Source organism: Danio rerio, chromosome 2, assembly GCF_052040795.2.
Source record: "Danio rerio strain M-AB ecotype USA chromosome 2, GRCz13ab, whole genome shotgun sequence".
Lineage (NCBI taxonomy): Eukaryota > Metazoa > Chordata > Actinopteri > Cypriniformes > Danionidae > Danio > Danio rerio.
In genome coordinates this window covers 46,607,862-46,625,427 of record NC_141022.1, presented here as the reverse complement: position 1 = coordinate 46,625,427, position 17,566 = coordinate 46,607,862, and the positions used below count along the sequence as shown (strand labels likewise).

Genomic DNA, 17,566 nt, shown 5'->3' with positions numbered 1-17,566 from the left:
CCCATAAGGGACAGGCATGGGTTTGATCTGGGAACACATATATGAATCCTGCATGGCATATTTATGGGCCAGGTGGGCATGGGTTTGAATTGGGAATGCACATATGGGTCCTGCATAGAATTATTATGGGCCAAATGAGCATGGGTTTGAACTGGGAATGCATATATGGTCTGCTCTTGGGCCCGTAAGGCCCTGGGCTCCATGCCCTGCTTGTCCCAGGCGGCTGGCTGTGTGGCTGGCTGCGTGGCACGGTCGACAGTTACCAATCTCAGCCCGATGGGGCTTGTCCTCCGCAGCTGTGGGAGGCTTTATCTGCCAAGTGTTTTGTTTTATTTTTGAACTTCCTTTGCATTTCCACTTGCAACACTGAGACTGATAAGGATTGTGCTGTGGGCTCCATATTCCTGCTTTTGGCTATTTTATTCCATCCCATTTCCTAGGCAAAGATGCTGATGAATTGTACACTATACTGCCATTATATATTGCTGGTCTTAGCATTGTACAGTATATTATTTTCAATGATTGTGGACTTGCTCCCAAAAATACTGCTATAATTTGTCTGTTATTTATTTATTTATTTGTGTTGCATAATTTCCATCCATTTTGACTCCCTTCTTTAATATTAGTAAATTTTCTGGTCTGCTCTTAAGCTTAGGCAAATAACTGAGAAAGCAGCAATCGAAGGCCACATTTTTTACGATGTCATCATGTGGACTTTTTATAAAGTATTTTACAGCATTTTAAACAAAAAAATACAAGACACTAAAGTATTTTGATACAAAATATTAGGCCATTTTCATAAACCCCATCAAATACAAATTAGAATATACTATTTTGTATTTGAAATATGTATTTTAAATACTTGTATCATAAATACTGCCCATCCCTGCTTATAGTCCTAAATTATATATGAAACAGTTGTGTAAATGTGGATTATTGATTTTGTTTATGTTGCACGTGTTTATTTTTAGCAATAGCCGAAATATATTGCATGGGTCAAAATGTATTTTATGCCAACATTTTTTGTAAAGTTTCTATAAATAAAAGTGCAAATTTTCATAAGTAATGTGCATTACTGTGCGTTTTCATCAACTTTATTGGTTTAATTAGCTTTTTATTGGATTTACTTATCTTAGATTTCAGATTCCAGGCAAAAATTGTCTTATTCCAACAATACATCCATCAATGCAAAACTCATTTATTCAGCTTTAAATCTCAGTTAATTGTTTTTTTAAACTTAAATAAGTTTTGTGATCAGGTGTTACAAATATAAATGTAATTTAAGTTTAAGCACATCACCAATTAATGAGACAAACTTCACATTCATTGCTTGCTCTTAGGTTTAATATCTTTAAGAAGAAGAAACAATAAAATGTTACAAAAAATGTTAAGCTGCTACACCAACAACAACATCTTCAAGCTGCAGGTGCATGCTGATACATGAATTTGCTTCCTTTCAAGGAGCGCTTTCTTTTTTTTCCATTCACGATGGGAAGTATTACTTGACATACTAAACTTCCAAACAGGGTGCCATGCTAAAAAACATGAATAGTAGTATTAGAACAAAACATATACCAATAAATATTCTGATCATTTCTTTTATTCATACATTCATTCATCAATTATAATCCCCCTTAAAAAGCTACATCTATAGTTATGCCTTTAACCTAACCAGCTCCCTTATGGCCTACAGAGAGAGATTAACTTAATGTCTGATAACAACCCATTGTAAAGATCATACATTCTTTATAACTTACCTGATTGCACTGTTTAGAAGCTGCGCCATATCGTATATGTGTGGCAACATGTTCACAGGTGTTTGACCAAGACCATGTTCCACAGTTTCTATTCAGCTCATTAATAGTATTGATGATGGTTTGCTGATCATTGACCTGCTGGCGGTGGTCATCCAAGTAATTGTCCACTGTGAATGTTACTCTGTGTGTAGTTCCAAATCCACAGCCAGATGTGCCGTCAAGGTTTTCTGTGTATGGGGGAGAATATGCATTTTGCAGTTATTAATGCAGGAAAAGTGGCTATGGCTGTTTAAATAATAGTGCATAATATAGTTTTGTTTTGATTTTATTACTTGTCATGTGAAAAAGGTTCTCTCCGTCTTTTTTATCAGGCATTGTCACGTCATCAACATATATAGCGTAGTGACTAGCAAAAGCTACTCCACAGGTTGATGTGGGAAATACAAGAATATCTCCAAATTCAGGCTGTGAACAAAAAATATATGTGGGAAAATTCACTTATATGAGGTAATTCACTTATACTAATAATATGAGTTTATTCGTCTGAGAATTATAGTTAACGCTTTATTTTGCGTAAGACTGTCTGCTTAATATCTGTTGATACTTCTGCTAAACAGAAATTTAACTGACTATATGAAACTTTGCAAGTACATGTCAGCTTACATTAACTTCAACCTAATAGTCAACTTATAATCTAATGAGATTTAGTTGGCATGTAGATGCAATGTAACTTACATTCAACAAATGGACAATCAAAATAAAGTGTGACCGAATTGTATTATGCCTTACTGTGTTTGTTTGATGGGCAGTTTGAACATTAACTACCAGCAAAGAGAAGCAGAGATGGAAAAATAAGGTGATCAAAGAACACTTCTTGCTTAGACTCATTATCTTCTACAGGCTCCTTTGAAAAAAGAAATTCAGTTAGAAGACATTCAGTTAAAGTCAGAATTATTAGCCCTCCTGAATTAATAGCCCCCCTGTATAATTTCCCCCTAATTTCTGTTTAACGTTTTCTGTTTTTTTTTTTTTACACATTTATAAACATAATAGATTTAATAACTAATCTCTAATAACTGATTTCTTTAGTATTTACTAAAAGTACATAATATTTTACTAGATATTTTTCTAGATCAGCTTAAAGTGCAATTTAAAGGCTAAACTAGGTTAATTAAGCATGTTAGGGTAATTATGCAAGTCATGTATAAATGGTTTGTAGACAAAAAAAAATATTGCTAAAGGGTAGGCCCCTAAAATAATATTGACCTTAAAATGGCTTTTAAAAAGTTAAAAACTGCTTTTTATTCTAGCCGAAATAAAACAAAATAAATATTATATAAATTTAAAAAAATTATATATATTATAAATATATAAAAAATATTATAGGAAATACTGTGAAAAAGTCCTTGATTTGTTAAACATTGTTTCAGAATTATTTTAAAGAGAAAAGAATTTCAAAGGCTAATAATTTTGACTGTATGCCAGATTAGAAATTTACAGCACATCATGCATAGCTATAAGCACAAACCAAAGGTATGAAACATTACAGACATTCTGATTCACACTACTTTTTTAGTGATTTAAAAAAAAGATTAGCCTACAGCACAGCAGGGCACCGAATACATACCTTTCTGAGACCTCTGAAACTGGATTGTTCTTCCACACTGTTATACAACTGTAGTTATAATATAAAATGGTAATTAATAATTTTAACAAACAATAAAAAAGCTGAGTAGAGCAAGCCATTCTGAATCTAACTCATACAATTATAGACACATTGCTAAAGCATTAAAAAACATAATCTGCAATACTCTTCTTACCTGCAGGGGATGATGGTTGGGTAGCAAGGCTTGTACAGCAGAGACCCTTTGCTCATCTCCAGGTATTTAAATCATTCGGTTTGCATAGGATTTTCTTATGTGTATATGTGCAAAACGTTAGCAATAAGTAAGTGAGATAACCAACGAGATGCGGTCTCTTGCTTTGCAAGATCTCCTCCAATGTTTTAAAACCCTTTCTTGTTTTTTGTAAAACATAATAACTTTTAAACCAAGCATGTTACAGCTAGCCACAGTTTAGGTTGTTCCCATTCAATTTCTTCCCTTCTTTTTGCATGATGTGTCTTGTTTATTCATTTTTGTTTAATTTAATAAAGGCAAAAAATAAATAAAGTTATTACTAAAAACACTTAAATATATATACAGTTGAAGGCCCTCCTGAATTATTAGGCCCCCGTTTATTTTTCCCCAATTTCTGTTTAACGGAGAGAAGATTTTTTTAAAGCACATTACTAAACATAATAACTCATTTCTAATAACTGATTTGTTTTATCTTTGCCATGATGACAGTAAATAATATTAGACTAGATATTTTTCAAGGCACTTATACAGCTTAAAGTGACATTTAAAGGCTTAACTAGGTTAATTAGGTTAACTAGGCAAGTTAGGGTAATTAGGCAAGTTTTTTGTTCTGCAGACTATCGAAAAAAATAGATTAAAGGCGCTAATAATATTTACCTTAAATATTGCACATGGAAGGAGTCTGTTATGGAGTTATTGATGATTTTGCTAAGTTTTACAATATGGCAACCATTTCTTGATCACCTGGACCAATATAACGCAGATTCTGAGCAGCAGTGTAATGCTTAAAATGCTCACTACCTATTGACTGCTTCTTTGTGTTTTTATTTTCTTTATTGCGTATTCAGTTGAAGTCAGAATTATTAGCCCCCCTTTGAATTTCTTTTTCTTTTTAAAATATTTCCCAAATAATGTTGAATAGAGCAAGGACATTTTCACAGTATGTCTGATAATATTTTTTTCTTCTGGAGAAAGTCTTATTTGTTTTATTTCGGCAGGAATAAAAGCAGTTTAAAAAAAAAAAAAAAAAAACATTTTGAGTGAGTAGTTAACCATGTCTTAAATCAAGGAATAGAATTTGATTTCCACAGTTTTAGAATAACACTCTTAATCATTCTAGAAGTGATGGTGCTTTGTATGGACACATTATAATCAATCACTAAATGAGAGTACCCAAATATAACAATTTCTGGGTGGGGTGTGAAGGTAACACCATGCATATTAGAAAACCAATTAAATATGTCACACTAGAAATCATAAAATTTTGGACTCATCCAAAAGAGATGGTTCAGGAAGCCTTCAGCAGACTTACACCGGTCACTTGTAGGGCAAATGGTAGAAAGAAATTCTGTGTAATTTTAGATTTTGAGTAGTGCAGTCTAGCTGGTAAAGTAGAAAGCTTTTTTGTTGAACACAAGAGAAGTTATTTTAAAGAAAACTGGAAACCTGTAACCACTGACTTCCATAGTAGAAAAAAAAACTACATATGTCAATAGTGACAGGTTTCAGGCTTTATTCAAAATATTGTCTTTTGTGTTGAACAGAACACAGATTTTCTATCTTTATGAGTTAATATCTGGTAAGGGAATGTTTACAGTTAAATAATTATTTCTGTAGTACTTTTTTATGTTGAGTGTATTTAGCAAATATCTAATCATTTCAGATGATTCAGACACCACTTAACTCAGCCTTCCAGTAAGACTATCCACACACACTTTTTTAATGTCTGGAGCCAGCTATCTAAACTGTCTGATCAGGATACAGCTAGACTGTTCTCTCGGCAGTTAACTGGAGTTGCAAAGCACTGCAATAACATTTTCATATCCATTATGTTTCTGAATAGATTAAACTCTTTCAAGTCCATCAGCATTTACGATTAAGCTCTTCGGTACAGGTGAATTGGGTAAGCTAAATTGTCCGTGAGTTAATAAAGGAACTAAGCCGAAAAGAAAATGAACTAATAATATCAAGTATCTGTTGATTTCCATAGTGAAGAGTTCCTCCAGTGTAAGTCTCTGGGCTCTATTTTGTACCAAATCATACAACCACTTGTTGACCTGTTGAACTCATTATTTAACCAATTTACTTGATTACTAGCCCTAAACTGCTCCTGTCCCAGCTTTTTTTGGTGTGTCGGAATGACAGGAAAAGATTTACAAATGAAATTAAGTTGACCAGACAAAACATGAAATATTTTGTGTTCATATTGTCTGCAATGAAATACAAGTCAAAGTCAATTCACTACTTTTTTATTTTGCGTTTTACATACTGTCCCAACTTATTCTGATTTAAGGTTGTAGTATTTATGTAGTACCATAGTCCTGTGTATTTTGTGTATTTTCACATTGTGAGTTTGTGTTTCTCCTGATGAATTCTGTTTTACCACAGACAAAAGTGTAACATTGAGTGCAGTTCCTCAATAAACATCACTGACAGAACACAACTCTCAGTTCAGTTATTATTATTTATTTGTTTTGTTTTGTTTTTAATTTAAAGTATTTTTTCCCATTTATTGTCAAAGTATCACACACACAAAAGTATTAAAATAAGGTGCTAACTAGTGATAAAGTAAATAACAGGGCAAATAAGCACAGATTTTAAGATAGTCTCTAATAATGAATATCTTCTGTACAACACTGTCATCTAGTGGTGTTTTTTATATGACTGGCTGATTCGTTTTTCACAAACAGGAAGTGATTCCTCTAAGAAAAATCGAAACTTAAGCTGTTGTCGAAATGTTGAGTATTCTCTTCTGTCTGTGAGTTTGTGCTGTAAAATGGCAGAATCCAGTATTTCAGTGGCTCAGGATCAGTTCAGCTGTTCAATCTGTCTGGATCTACTGAAGGGTCCAGTAACTATTCCCTGTGGACACAGTTACTGTATGAGCTGTATTTTAGACTGCTGGGATCAGGATGAGCAGAAGGGAGTCTACAGCTGCCCTCAGTGCAGACAGACCTTCACTCCAAGACCTGCTTTAGGGAAAAACACCATGCTGGCTGAAGTGGTGGAGAAACTCAAGAAGACCAAACTACAAGCTGCTCGTCCTGCTCAGTGTTACTCTGAATCTGCAGATGTGGAATGTGATGTTTGTACTGGAGACAAAAACAAAGCTATCAAATCCTGTCTGGTGTGTCTGAACTCTTACTGCCAAAATCATCTTGAACAACACGAGAGTTTCTTCAGAGGTAAAAAACACAATCTGATGGACGCCACTGGACGACTGCAGGAGATGATCTGCTCTCAACATGACAAACTACTGGAGATTTTCTGTCGTACTGATCAGTGCTGTATTTGTTATCTGTGTACAATGGATAAACACAAAAGCCACGACACTGTATCAGCTGCAGCAGAAAGGACTGACAAACAGGTATAAACTATTTGCTATTTAAAACCACTCTGTTGAATTCTCAAGTGTAATAAGTTTATTAATATGTTGCCTGCAATATTATAAATCCTATAGAGGCAGTTGGAGGAAACCCAGAGTAAACTCCATCAGAGAATCCAGAGGAAACTGAAGGAGTGTGAGGAGCTGAGAGCAGCTGTAGAGTCTCACAAGGTGAGTTTTAGCAGATGATCAACTGCTGACTGCTGGAAGAGCTGTTTGAGACTCAGTTAGGACTGTCCTGAAGTCAGTCAGTGAGGATCCCACTATGGGAAGGAAAGGGAAGAGTGGATGGTGGGGAGAATTTTGAGTCACGAGTATCGGTGCTGGGAGTTAGGGATCGGTGGGGCTTGGTTGGGGTGGGTGGGGGTTTAGGAGTGGTGTAATAGTAACTCTGGTGGTGTATTAGTAACTCTGGGGGCCCCAAAATGGCATGGGTCCTTAGAAACGTCCTAACTTCTCTGCCCCCTAGCTGCGCCCCTGGAGCCCAGTGCTGGAGCACTTTGAGTCCCACTGAAGCCCCTGTGGGGAACAGGCTATGAGGCAGCAGTAAGAGCTGAGTGAATGACTGATTCTGCTGCTTCTCTCTCGGTGTGTCCTAACAGCGCTCTGCACAGGCAGTAGTGGAGGACACTGAGAGGATCTTTACTGAGCTCATCTGCTCCATTGAGAAGAGCCGCTCTGAGGTGATGCAGTTGATCAGAGATCAGGAAAAGGCTGCAGTGAGTGGGGCTGAAGGACGACTGGAGCGACTGAAGCAGGAGATTGATGATCTGAGGAGGAGAGACGCTGAGCTGGAGCAGCTTTCACACACAGACCATCACATCCATTTCCTACAGGTAACACAGATCTGACAAACAGCACAGTGGAAGAGCATGTTGTGCAGAGATTGTGTTTCTGTCAGATGTGTGTGTGTGTGTCTTTAGCTGCTGTTTGTGTTGTGTCTGTGTAGAGTTTCCAGTCTCTCTCTACTCCTCCTGGATCCACAGACTCATCCAGCATCACTGTCAGCTCTCCTCTCTCTTTTGATGATGTTGGTAAATCTGTGTCTCGTCTGAGAGAGAAACTGGAGCATTTCTGCAGAGAGGAGATAAAAAAGATATCTGGTAAAGGTAAGCTTTATATTTATATATGTGTCATGTACTGTAACACAGAAATAATTATAGCTGTGTCCAAAATCACTATAGTTGGTACTACATTTGAATTTGAATTGATTTCACAACAATTAGAAAAGGTTGTTCAATATGGTATGAATTTGAGTATTATCAAGTGAATTCAGATGTACTACATCTGCCATTTGTCATCATCACATGACCACATCAGTTATGACGCTTCACTCTCATTAATATTTTCTCTCATGGCTTAATGGGATAGTACAGTGTCCATCGGATGTGCTCTTCAGAGCCTCACCTGAAGTAGTAGGTCATCTGGGTGCTTCATTTTTTTCAGTACTATAAATTCAGACTTACTACTCAGCTTGCAAACTTTTTCACATACTATATAGTATGGAATTATGCGATTTTGGATGCATCATATATTTAAATAAAATATCAATTATTTTATTATGATTTATAATTACAGCTACAGTGCATTCTGCATAATTGTGTAATATTTACTAACAAGTTTCTTTTGATTTCCACAGTGAGAGAGATAACCAGGATATCCAAACCTGAACCAAAGACCCGTGAGGACTTCCTCCAGTGTAAGTCTCTAATAAGATCATCATACTGTGCATACAGAGATAGACTTTAGTCCTTATCACACATCAAAACATATTATAGATCAGACTGAACTGTGCTGAACATTCATGTTCATGTCATAGTTAATATTCAAAAGATTCACTACTGAAACACCTGTGAATTGAAGGAAATAAACTATAACTACTCATGAATAATCAAATGATAACTGGCTTATGTTGGTGTTGTTCTGCTCAGAGACCTGTTGCATGAAGTTTAGATTTTACTTAGGCAAGTTCTCAAGAAAATAAGTTTAATGGTAATTTACACTAAAGCTAACCTGCTCTTTCTGGAGAGAGTTTTATTCTAGGGTTAGAGATCACAAACTAACACAGACTGATCAACTGAATAAAAAGTGGCACAAATATGATCCAGTAAAGCTTCTTTTGTTGCCAAATTACATTTTTATAAACTCATAGAATTAATTTTTAAGACAAAATTGGCTGTATATTGCCGCTATATGTGTTGTATTTGTATTATAACAGTTATGAGTATTTATACTTTGTTACATATTCATATAATTATTATATGAACTGGCAATTAATTTCTATCTATCTATCTATGTATCTATCTATCTATCTATCTATCTATCTATCTATCTATCTATATCTATCTATCTATCTATCTATCTATCTATCTATCTATCTATCTATCTATCTATTTATCTCTTTACAAATGACTAAGCATATGTCCTATTTGTGTTCTCGTTCTCTTGTTTTACTCTATGTGCCCATGTTAATGATTAAATTTAGCTTATTCATATGCATTGATAATCAAACCCAGAGATGACAAACTGTAAAAGAAATAAATAAATGTGGATTTTTATTTTTGTAAACAAAAGTCATGTGTTTTGTCTTCATCAGATTACGGTCCGCTTACTTTGGATCCAAACACAGTGAATAATTACCTGTTGCTGTCTGAAGGGAACAGAGTGTTTGAATACACTTCTAAAGACAATCAGTATCCTGATCATCCAGACAGGTTTGATTGTTGGCTTCAGGTGTTGTGTAGAGAGAGTGTGTGTGGACGCTGTTACTGGGAGGTGGAGTGGAGCGGCAGAGGAGTGTCCATATCAGTGGCGTATAAGAGCATCAACAGGAAAGGAGAGGGAACTGAGTGTGTAATTGGACGTAATGATCAGTCCTGGAGTTTGTCCTGCTCTGACTCCAGTTGTTCATTTTGGCACAATAACAAACACACCAAACTGCCAGTAATGTCCATCTCATCTAGAATAGGAGTGTATGTGGATCACAGTGCAGGAACTCTTTCCTTCTACAGCATCTCTGACACAATGAACCTCATTCACAGCATTCACACCACATTCACTCAGCCACTCTACCCTGGGTTTAGGATCAATTCTTTATATTTTCTATTATCAAAAAGCAAGCCAAAAATAAAACTAAGTGATGTGAAGATGTAGATGGTGATAAATCAGTAACTGTGAAACATTTTTGTTTTATTATCAATAAATCAAGACTAAATTCTCCACCAAATTAAGAAACAGAAATGCCAGCAAAGATATGAAATGTCAAATGATGAACGTTGTGCTTTTGTCACTTTGAACAGAATCATATCCTGCTGACTCTCACTGCATGTTTCTAGATTTCACACAGGCATGTTCTTGTTTATATGTGCTCTGATAAAAAAATTAAACTTTAATCTTAAAAGAATAGCAGAAATATATAATTATTCTCTCAGTGCTTTTATATCACAGCCATTGTGATCTTGCATTTATATTATTGTATTAATTTTTGATCTATTGGAACAGATTTATTTGTACTGAAAATTTGCTATTATTGCATCAGTTTTGAAAGACACATATATTGTCATTTATTAAGGCAAAAAAAATAGATCATTAGTTTATATTATTGACCAATATAAAATGCCAGAAGAATCCTTAGTAGTACTGCAAGATAAATGTATTTCTGTAGAATTTGTATTTTACTTTATCAGCCTCAGTAAGAATATAGTCCTCTGTATTTTGTGTATTTTCACATTGTGAGTTTGTTTCTCTCCTGATGAATTCTGTTTTACCACAGACAAAAGTGTAACCCCGAGTTCAGCTTCTAAATAAACATCACTGTCAAAACACGACTCTCTATTCAGTTATTATTTATTCATATTTTAAATTTAAAGTATTTTTCCCCATGATTGTCTTTAAATACAATTTATTGTCAACACTTCGCACACAAAAGTATTAAAATAAGGTGTTAAGTGACGAAAAAAAGACTAAATAAACATCACAGATTTTAAGATTGTCTCTAATAATGAATATCTTCTGTACAACACTGTCATCTAGTGGTGTTTTATATATGACTGGCTGATTCGTTTTTCACAAACAGGAAGTGATTCTTCTCAGAAAAATTGAAACTTAAGCTGTTGTCGAAGTGTTGAGTATTCTCTTCTGTCTGTGAGTTTGTGCTGTAAAATGGCAGAATGTAGTATTTCAGTGGCTCAGGATCAGTTTAGCTGTTCAATCTGTCTGGATCTACTGAAGGATCCAGTGGCCATTCCCTGTGGTCACAGTTACTGCATGAGCTGTATTTCAGACTGCTGGGATCAGGATGAGCAGAGGGGAGTCTACAGCTGCCCTCAGTGCAGACAGACCTTCACTCCAAGACCTGCTTTAGGGAAAAACACCATGCTGGCTGAAGTGGTGGGGAAACTCAAGAAGACCAAACTACAAGCTGCTCGTCCTGCTCAGTGTTACTCTGAGTCTGCAGATGTGGAGTGTGATGTTTGTACTGGAGACAAAAACAAAGCCGTCAAATCCTGTCTGATGTGTCTGAACTCTTACTGCCAAAATCATCTTGAGCAACACGCGAGTTTCTTCAGAAGTAAAAAACACAATCTCATGGACGCCACTGGACGACTGCAGGAGATGATCTGCCCTCAACATGACAAACTACTGGAGGTTTTCTGTCGTACTGATCAGTGCTGTATATGTTATCTGTGTACAATGGATGGACACAAAAACCACAACACTGTATCAGCTGCAGCAGAAAGGACTGACAAACATGTATGAACTATTTGCTATTCTTTGGAAACATTCTTTGTTGAATTCTCAAGTGTAATAAGTTTATTAATATGTTGCATGTAATATTATAAATCCTATAGAGGCAGTTGGAGGAAACCCAGAGTAAACTCCATCAAAGAATCCAGAGGAAACAGGTGGAGTTTGAGGAGCTGAGAGCAGCTGTAGAGTCTCACAAGGTGAGTTTTAGCAGAAGATCAACTGCTGACTGCTGGAAGAGCTATATGAGATTCAGGACTGTCCTGCAGTCTGTCAGTGAGGAGCCCAGTGCTGGAGCACTTTGAGTCCCACTGAAGCCCCTGTGGGGAAAAGGCTGTGTGAGGCAGCAGTAAGAGCTGAGTGAATGACTGATTCTGCTGCTTCTCTCTCTGTGTGTCCTAACAGTGCTCTGCACAGGCAGCAGTGGAAGACACTGAGAGGATCTTTACTGACCTCATCCGCTCCATTGAGAGAAGCCGCTCTGAGGTGACGCAGCTGATCAGAGATCAGGAAAAGGCTGCAGTAAGTGAAGCTGAAGGACGACTGGAGCGACTGGAGCAGGAGATTGATGATCTGAGGAGGAGAGACGCTGAGCTGGAGCAGCTTTCACACACAGACCATCACATCCATTTCCTCCAGGTAACACAGATCTGACAAACAGCACAGTGGAAGAGCATGTTGTGCAGAGATTGTGTTTCTGTCAGATGTGTGTGTGTCTTTAGCTGCTGTTTGTGTTGTGTCTGTGTAGAGTTTCCAGTCTCTCTCTACTCCTCCTGGATCTACAGACTCATCCAGCATCACTGTCAGCTCTTCTCTCTCTTTTGATGATGTTGGTAAATCTGTGTCTCGACTGAGAGAGAAACTGGAGCATTTCTGCAGAGAGGAGATAGAAAAGATAACTTGGAGAAGTGAGTTTTTATTACTGATATTCATTATGTATGAGGACGAAGCATATTTCAATAATTCCCACCAAAATTTCATAATTACAGTTTTTACTAAAAAACTATTTGTTGGTTTGCATAGTGAGAGACTATAAAGGCACCACTCCCACTCCTGAACCAAAGACTCATCAGGAGTTCCTTCAATGTAAGTTTCTATAAACATGTATGTACAGTAAACATAAAGAGACAGACTTTAGTTCTCATTAAATCAGACTGAATATATATGTAACACTTTTAGTCTTTAATATTTAAAGATCAGTATTAAAACAATGCATGCAAATTTATTATGTACAGTTAACGTTTTTACAGAAAAAATACATGACAACTATTTGATCTTACTAGATGTTTTCTTACTGGATGTTATTTATCTGATTAGTAAAATTTTTTGATGAAAACATTTGATAACAGTGAAACGTTGTGAATATTTAACATTGCGTTGTTTTCATCAGATACCTGTTGGCTCTTCTTGGATCTAAACACAATGAATAAAAATCTGGTGCTGTCTAAAGGGAACAGAGTGATTGAACTCAGTTCTACAGTCCAGCAGTATCCTGATCATCCAGACAGATTTGATTGTTGGCATCAGGTGTTGTGTAGAGAGAGTGTGTGTGGACGCTGTTACTGGGAAGTTGAGTGGAGTGGTTCGGTCGGTATATCAGTGGCGTATAAGAGCATAGGCTGGAAGGGACAGGGAACTGAGTTTGGATATAGTAATCAGTCTTGGTGTTTGTTCTGCTCTGGCTCCATTTGCACTTTTGTGCATAAATCAAAACACACCGTACTGCCATTAGTGTCCAGCTCATCTAGAATAGGAGTGTATGTGGATCACAGTGCAGGAACTCTGTCCTTCTACAGCGTCTCTGACACAATGAGTCTCATTCACAGAGTTCACACCACATTCACTCAGCCGCTCTACCCTGGGTTTGAGTTAGTTTCATACAATCCTTGTGGATCAAAATTGAAATTGTGTGAATTATAAATATGATCCGAAATATGATTTAAAAAAAATATTTTTAGAAATTCAAGCTTCTTGATAATTCAGCAGTTGACACATTTAATCCTTATATTTTTTTAATAAGTCCAAAGTAATGAAATAGCGATTTATTAGTATCTAAATTTAACTCTAGGCATTAATTTAAAATTTGATAGTCATGTTAAAAATTAAAGTAAGAAAGTTAAGCCAAGTCTAAACTGTTTTCGTTTTATAAGAAGGTTTTTAACATATCGCACTGCAAAATTATACATGCACACAATGATATTCTCTCACTTGACGTTTTGCATTACATCTTGGTCACAAGCTTTTTTAACTACATTGAAGCCTATTGACTCAATCTAAAAACAAGCAGTTAAAATTATGGACTTAAAGCCTATGCGATGGCATCATTGTGATGTTTTATTTAAACATAACCTGTTTAATTTTGATAGTTTTATTCAATTTAGTTATCTTAAATTGTTTTTTAAATGTTTAAATAATCATGTTCCAATCCTGTTTTCTAAGCTAATCAATCGGCATCAAACCTCCCACAGAGTTACACGGGCAACTGCTAACGGTGACTGTCTAGTGCCAAAGTGTAAGACCTCATTTGGTCAATCTGTCTTCTCTGTAAAGGGAGCCAAACTGTGGAATGATTTACCGGTTAGCTTAAAATCAGAAAGTAATCTAAATATTTTTAGTAGTGCTCTTAAAAAGTGGCTAAAAACAAAACAGCAGTGTTTGCACAAATAGTCTACTGTTAGTTGGTTGGATCATGTCGCCTTTGCTTTTGCCTGCAGTAATTTTATGTAAAGAATTGTAATGTTTTGTATGTTTTATTATGTTTCTATTTTGTCAATTTTAAGCCTCCTGTGGACTGGTGTTAAGAGTTAGCAAGTTTGCTAAAACACTTAAACAAATGCATTTGGTTGTCCAGTGTAATTGTGATGTCCATGTCAAATAAATAAATAAATAAAATAAAATAAAGCTCAAACAAAACTAAAGCTTACTGTTATACATAATTTGATCAATCAAAATAAGTAAAAAAATGCAGGAAACAAGAACACTGCACCAGTGTACAGTTAATGTTACAGTCTATGTAACAGTTAATATTTCTGTACCACAAAAACAGATATGTAATGCCAGTTTAGTTCAGGTTTATGTTTCATTAAGATAGCTGAGCTTTAATTGCTTTCTGAGACCATGGTAACTTATGCTGCACTAACCTCCTACAGGGCATGTAGGTTAAGTTCTGGATTAGAGATCACAATCCAAGATTCAGCCAATCAAAATTGTGTGATTTTAATGAAGATTATTTATTATAGTTAATTAAAATGTATAGTACTGTGTCCGTAACCCATTAAACATAAGCAGTAATCTGGTTTAATTGCCATTGTTTAGTTTAATTATATTTAAACTTACAGATATAAAACTGTAAGTTTAAAATTAAAATAAAATTAATATCTAAGACCTATGGGCTTAGATTTTTGAGTCTCTGTATATATACACATTGTACACTATACAAATTAATGTCGATTTCGCTTGCACTTAAAAAAGATGATTTCTTGTAGCTGTCATAAAAGAGGATCTTCTCTTTGATGTCGCTGCTTTAAATGTTTTAAAATTCCTCCTATTCGTTCAGTACAAAGTCAATAGCAGTGTCTTTATGTTTGATGGCATTTGTTTGGCTGTTTGCTACTTATGTCCCACCTTCATTTATAGTTAAAGTCTGAGTTAACTGAGTTTATGATCATCAACAAAGCCTGATTACACTGGTTTGGTAGTTTTACTCTAATTATGTAATCCTGAGTTTGTTCTGCCATTATTCAGTGTTTTACACATTTTGTTTTCCCTTGCTGTTTTTCAGTTGTCGAATATGTGTTTGGTTTGTGTTTCCAGCCCTATTTTTCCTGGTCTTGGTAATGACTTTGTTCTAGTTTTTCGAAATATAAACTAGTCTGATTTTGTGAGTAAATGTTTTTCCTGATGTGTTCCCTTTTTTCACTATGGTGCGTGTAAAGTACATTGCAAAATGCGAAATGTAAGCGTCCAAACAAAGTAATCAACTAATTGTTTACACATTTATTTATTTTTTGACTTTATATTACCAATAGAAAACAACAGAGCAATGACCACAGATTTTATAACCAAGAAATTTCTCAACATCACAGCATTATCACAGCACATAATAAAGATCATGTTTCTAATGAGATTATTAAACTAATAGTCATGATTCTCCTGTGTTTTGAATAAATTATTTTATTGCTTCATGCTTTAGTTTTGTACAAGTAAATTTGAACAGTGCACGAGTTATATTATTTGAACAAGTCATTTTGTACTTCGTTTGTTCATTGAACAGACTGAAGTGTGATGTAAAAATCCTTATTGAATTAGCTGTAGAAAATGACCTGTTCAAAAAAAATTTACCCCTTGTGCACTGTTCAAATTTACCACCGTGCATAAATACACAGTCTTTGTTTTTGTTTACTCTATGTAGTTCTGAGAGCTGATGTTCACATTTTGAAGGTAAGTGCGCAAAGGTCACTATCACACTCGCACACACTCACAGACACAAATACAAACACGTTATTTTCTGGTATACTCCAAATAACTCCATATAAAACCTAAAATGAATCTTTTTTTGCAAAGGCCTATCTAAAGTGTTAATGGTGCAAACTGATGATCAACAGTAAAAATTACGAATTTGATCTCTTTCCAACAGAAAAAAAACACCAACAATCAAAAATGCATGATCATATGCTGTCATGGTTTTGCAATCAAAAAATTTGGTTATAATGGAAGTCAATGGGGACTTAAAATATTAAATGAAAATATTATGCTGCACAAAAACTAACAATACATCAAAGGCAATGTTGTTACAAATCTTTCACGTTTAAGACTGTGACAAAAGGTTAAAACAGTACCAGTTCATAATTACATTTTGTATTGAAAATAAGTAATTTTGTGTTTTTTTCACAAAATCAGTGACGTCATTTATGAATTTGGCAAGTAAAGAGTTAAAATCCTGTAACTTCCTAAACTTGATTAAGATAGATGTATTGATTGACATATTTATGAAAAACAAAAATAGAAAAAAAATTTATCTGATGCATTTTTACAGCAGCTTCATTTAGTGGATGTTTTCATCCCGAACATAATGAAAGGGAACATTTGCTGAGTGTATTGTTGAGTTTATCTTTTTAAACTTTCAAAGCATTTACCCAAAATATGTGTGAAAATAAGATTTGTCACCAAAAATCATTCTGCTAGCTGAAAAAAAGAAAACGTTACGGCCAAATTAGGACTTAAAATCACCTCTAGAGTAGATGAAAACATCCCCAACAGCACATAAGGGTTAAAATCAGTCAAATAATATGAGACTTCTAACCTTGATTGTGATACTTGATGTTAATCTATATAGCATGACTTCTACATCTCTAGGTGCTTATAATAAAACAAAGAAAATAAAAAAATTCTGAAAAGATCTAGATGATAAAATAACATGCATCTGATCTACCAATTCGTTGGTTGATTTTACTTTCACATTAGTTGTAAGGTGAGATAACCATCAATATTAAAATTATGTAAGATAATTCATATAGAATGTCCTGTTTATTTAATTTAATCAAATTGAATGTGGATCTGCCATGTGAAATAATAAATCAAAGTATATATATACAGTTGAAGTCAGAGTTATCAGCCCACCTTTTAATTTTTTCTTAAATCTTAAATATTTCCAAATGATGTTGAACAGAGCAAAGAAATTTTCACAGTATGTCTGATAATATTTTTTTCTTTTGGAGAAAGCCTTATTTGTTTTATTTCGGCTAGAATAAAAGCAGTTATTAATTTTTTTAAGCACCATTTTAAGGACAAAATTGTTAGCCCTTTTAAGCTAATGTTTT

General features: G+C 35.0%; 2 protein-coding genes and 1 long non-coding RNA gene across 4 annotated transcripts; 2 read left to right on the top strand and 1 right to left on the bottom strand.

Annotated features, from left to right (window-relative positions):
• Positions 1–1,322: 1,322 nt before the first annotated feature.
• LOC137487483 (uncharacterized) lies at positions 1,323–3,645 on the bottom strand. The gene is made up of 6 exons (XR_015478867.1): positions 3,578–3,645; positions 3,385–3,432; positions 2,547–2,661; positions 2,090–2,222; positions 1,758–1,984; positions 1,323–1,535 (listed from the first exon to the last, which is right to left on the bottom strand). It is a non-coding gene; the product is annotated as an uncharacterized LOC137487483 (long non-coding RNA).
• Positions 3,646–6,274: 2,629 nt separating this feature from the next.
• ftr14 (finTRIM family, member 14) lies at positions 6,275–10,828 on the top strand. Of its 2 annotated transcripts, none has more exons than NM_001045270.2 (6): positions 6,275–6,983; positions 7,077–7,172; positions 7,604–7,837; positions 7,951–8,110; positions 8,641–8,700; positions 9,598–10,828. In NM_001045270.2, the coding sequence occupies exons 1-6, from the start codon at positions 6,393–6,395 to the stop codon at positions 10,152–10,154; spliced, it is 1,698 nt and encodes a 565-aa protein (NP_001038735.2). In that variant the 5' UTR covers positions 6,275–6,392; the 3' UTR covers positions 10,155–10,828. The 2 variants fall into 2 exon arrangements, with proteins under 2 accessions (NP_001038735.2, XP_087096174.1); XM_087240048.2 differs by having other exon boundaries at positions 6,322–6,983; positions 7,951–8,104.
• A 246-nt stretch (positions 10,829–11,074) lies between these two features.
• ftr13 (finTRIM family, member 13) lies at positions 11,075–15,894 on the top strand. The gene is made up of 6 exons (XM_087241268.1): positions 11,075–11,753; positions 11,852–11,947; positions 12,153–12,386; positions 12,496–12,655; positions 12,771–12,833; positions 13,138–15,894. Exons 1-6 carry the CDS (start codon positions 11,163–11,165, stop codon positions 13,665–13,667), a joined length of 1,674 nt encoding a protein of 557 aa, XP_087097394.1. The 5' UTR covers positions 11,075–11,162; the 3' UTR covers positions 13,668–15,894.
• The last annotated feature ends 1,672 nt before the right edge of the window (positions 15,895–17,566 follow it).

Bases quoted from the DNA above. Each gene is read 5' to 3' on its own strand.
- ftr14 (NM_001045270.2), top strand. From the start codon at position 6,393: ATGGCAGAATCCAGTATTTCAGTGGCTCAGGATCAGTTCAGCTGTTCA. The intron at 6,984-7,076 runs GTATAAACTATT...TAAATCCTATAG, and splicing joins CAGAAAGGACTGACAAACAG to AGGCAGTTGGAGGAAACCCA. The intron at 8,701-9,597 runs GTAAGTCTCTAA...TGTCTTCATCAG, and splicing joins CCGTGAGGACTTCCTCCAGT to ATTACGGTCCGCTTACTTTG.
- ftr13 (XM_087241268.1), top strand. From the start codon at position 11,163: ATGGCAGAATGTAGTATTTCAGTGGCTCAGGATCAGTTTAGCTGTTCA. The intron at 11,754-11,851 runs GTATGAACTATT...TAAATCCTATAG, and splicing joins CAGAAAGGACTGACAAACAT to AGGCAGTTGGAGGAAACCCA. The intron at 11,948-12,152 runs GTGAGTTTTAGC...GTGTCCTAACAG, and splicing joins CAGCTGTAGAGTCTCACAAG to TGCTCTGCACAGGCAGCAGT.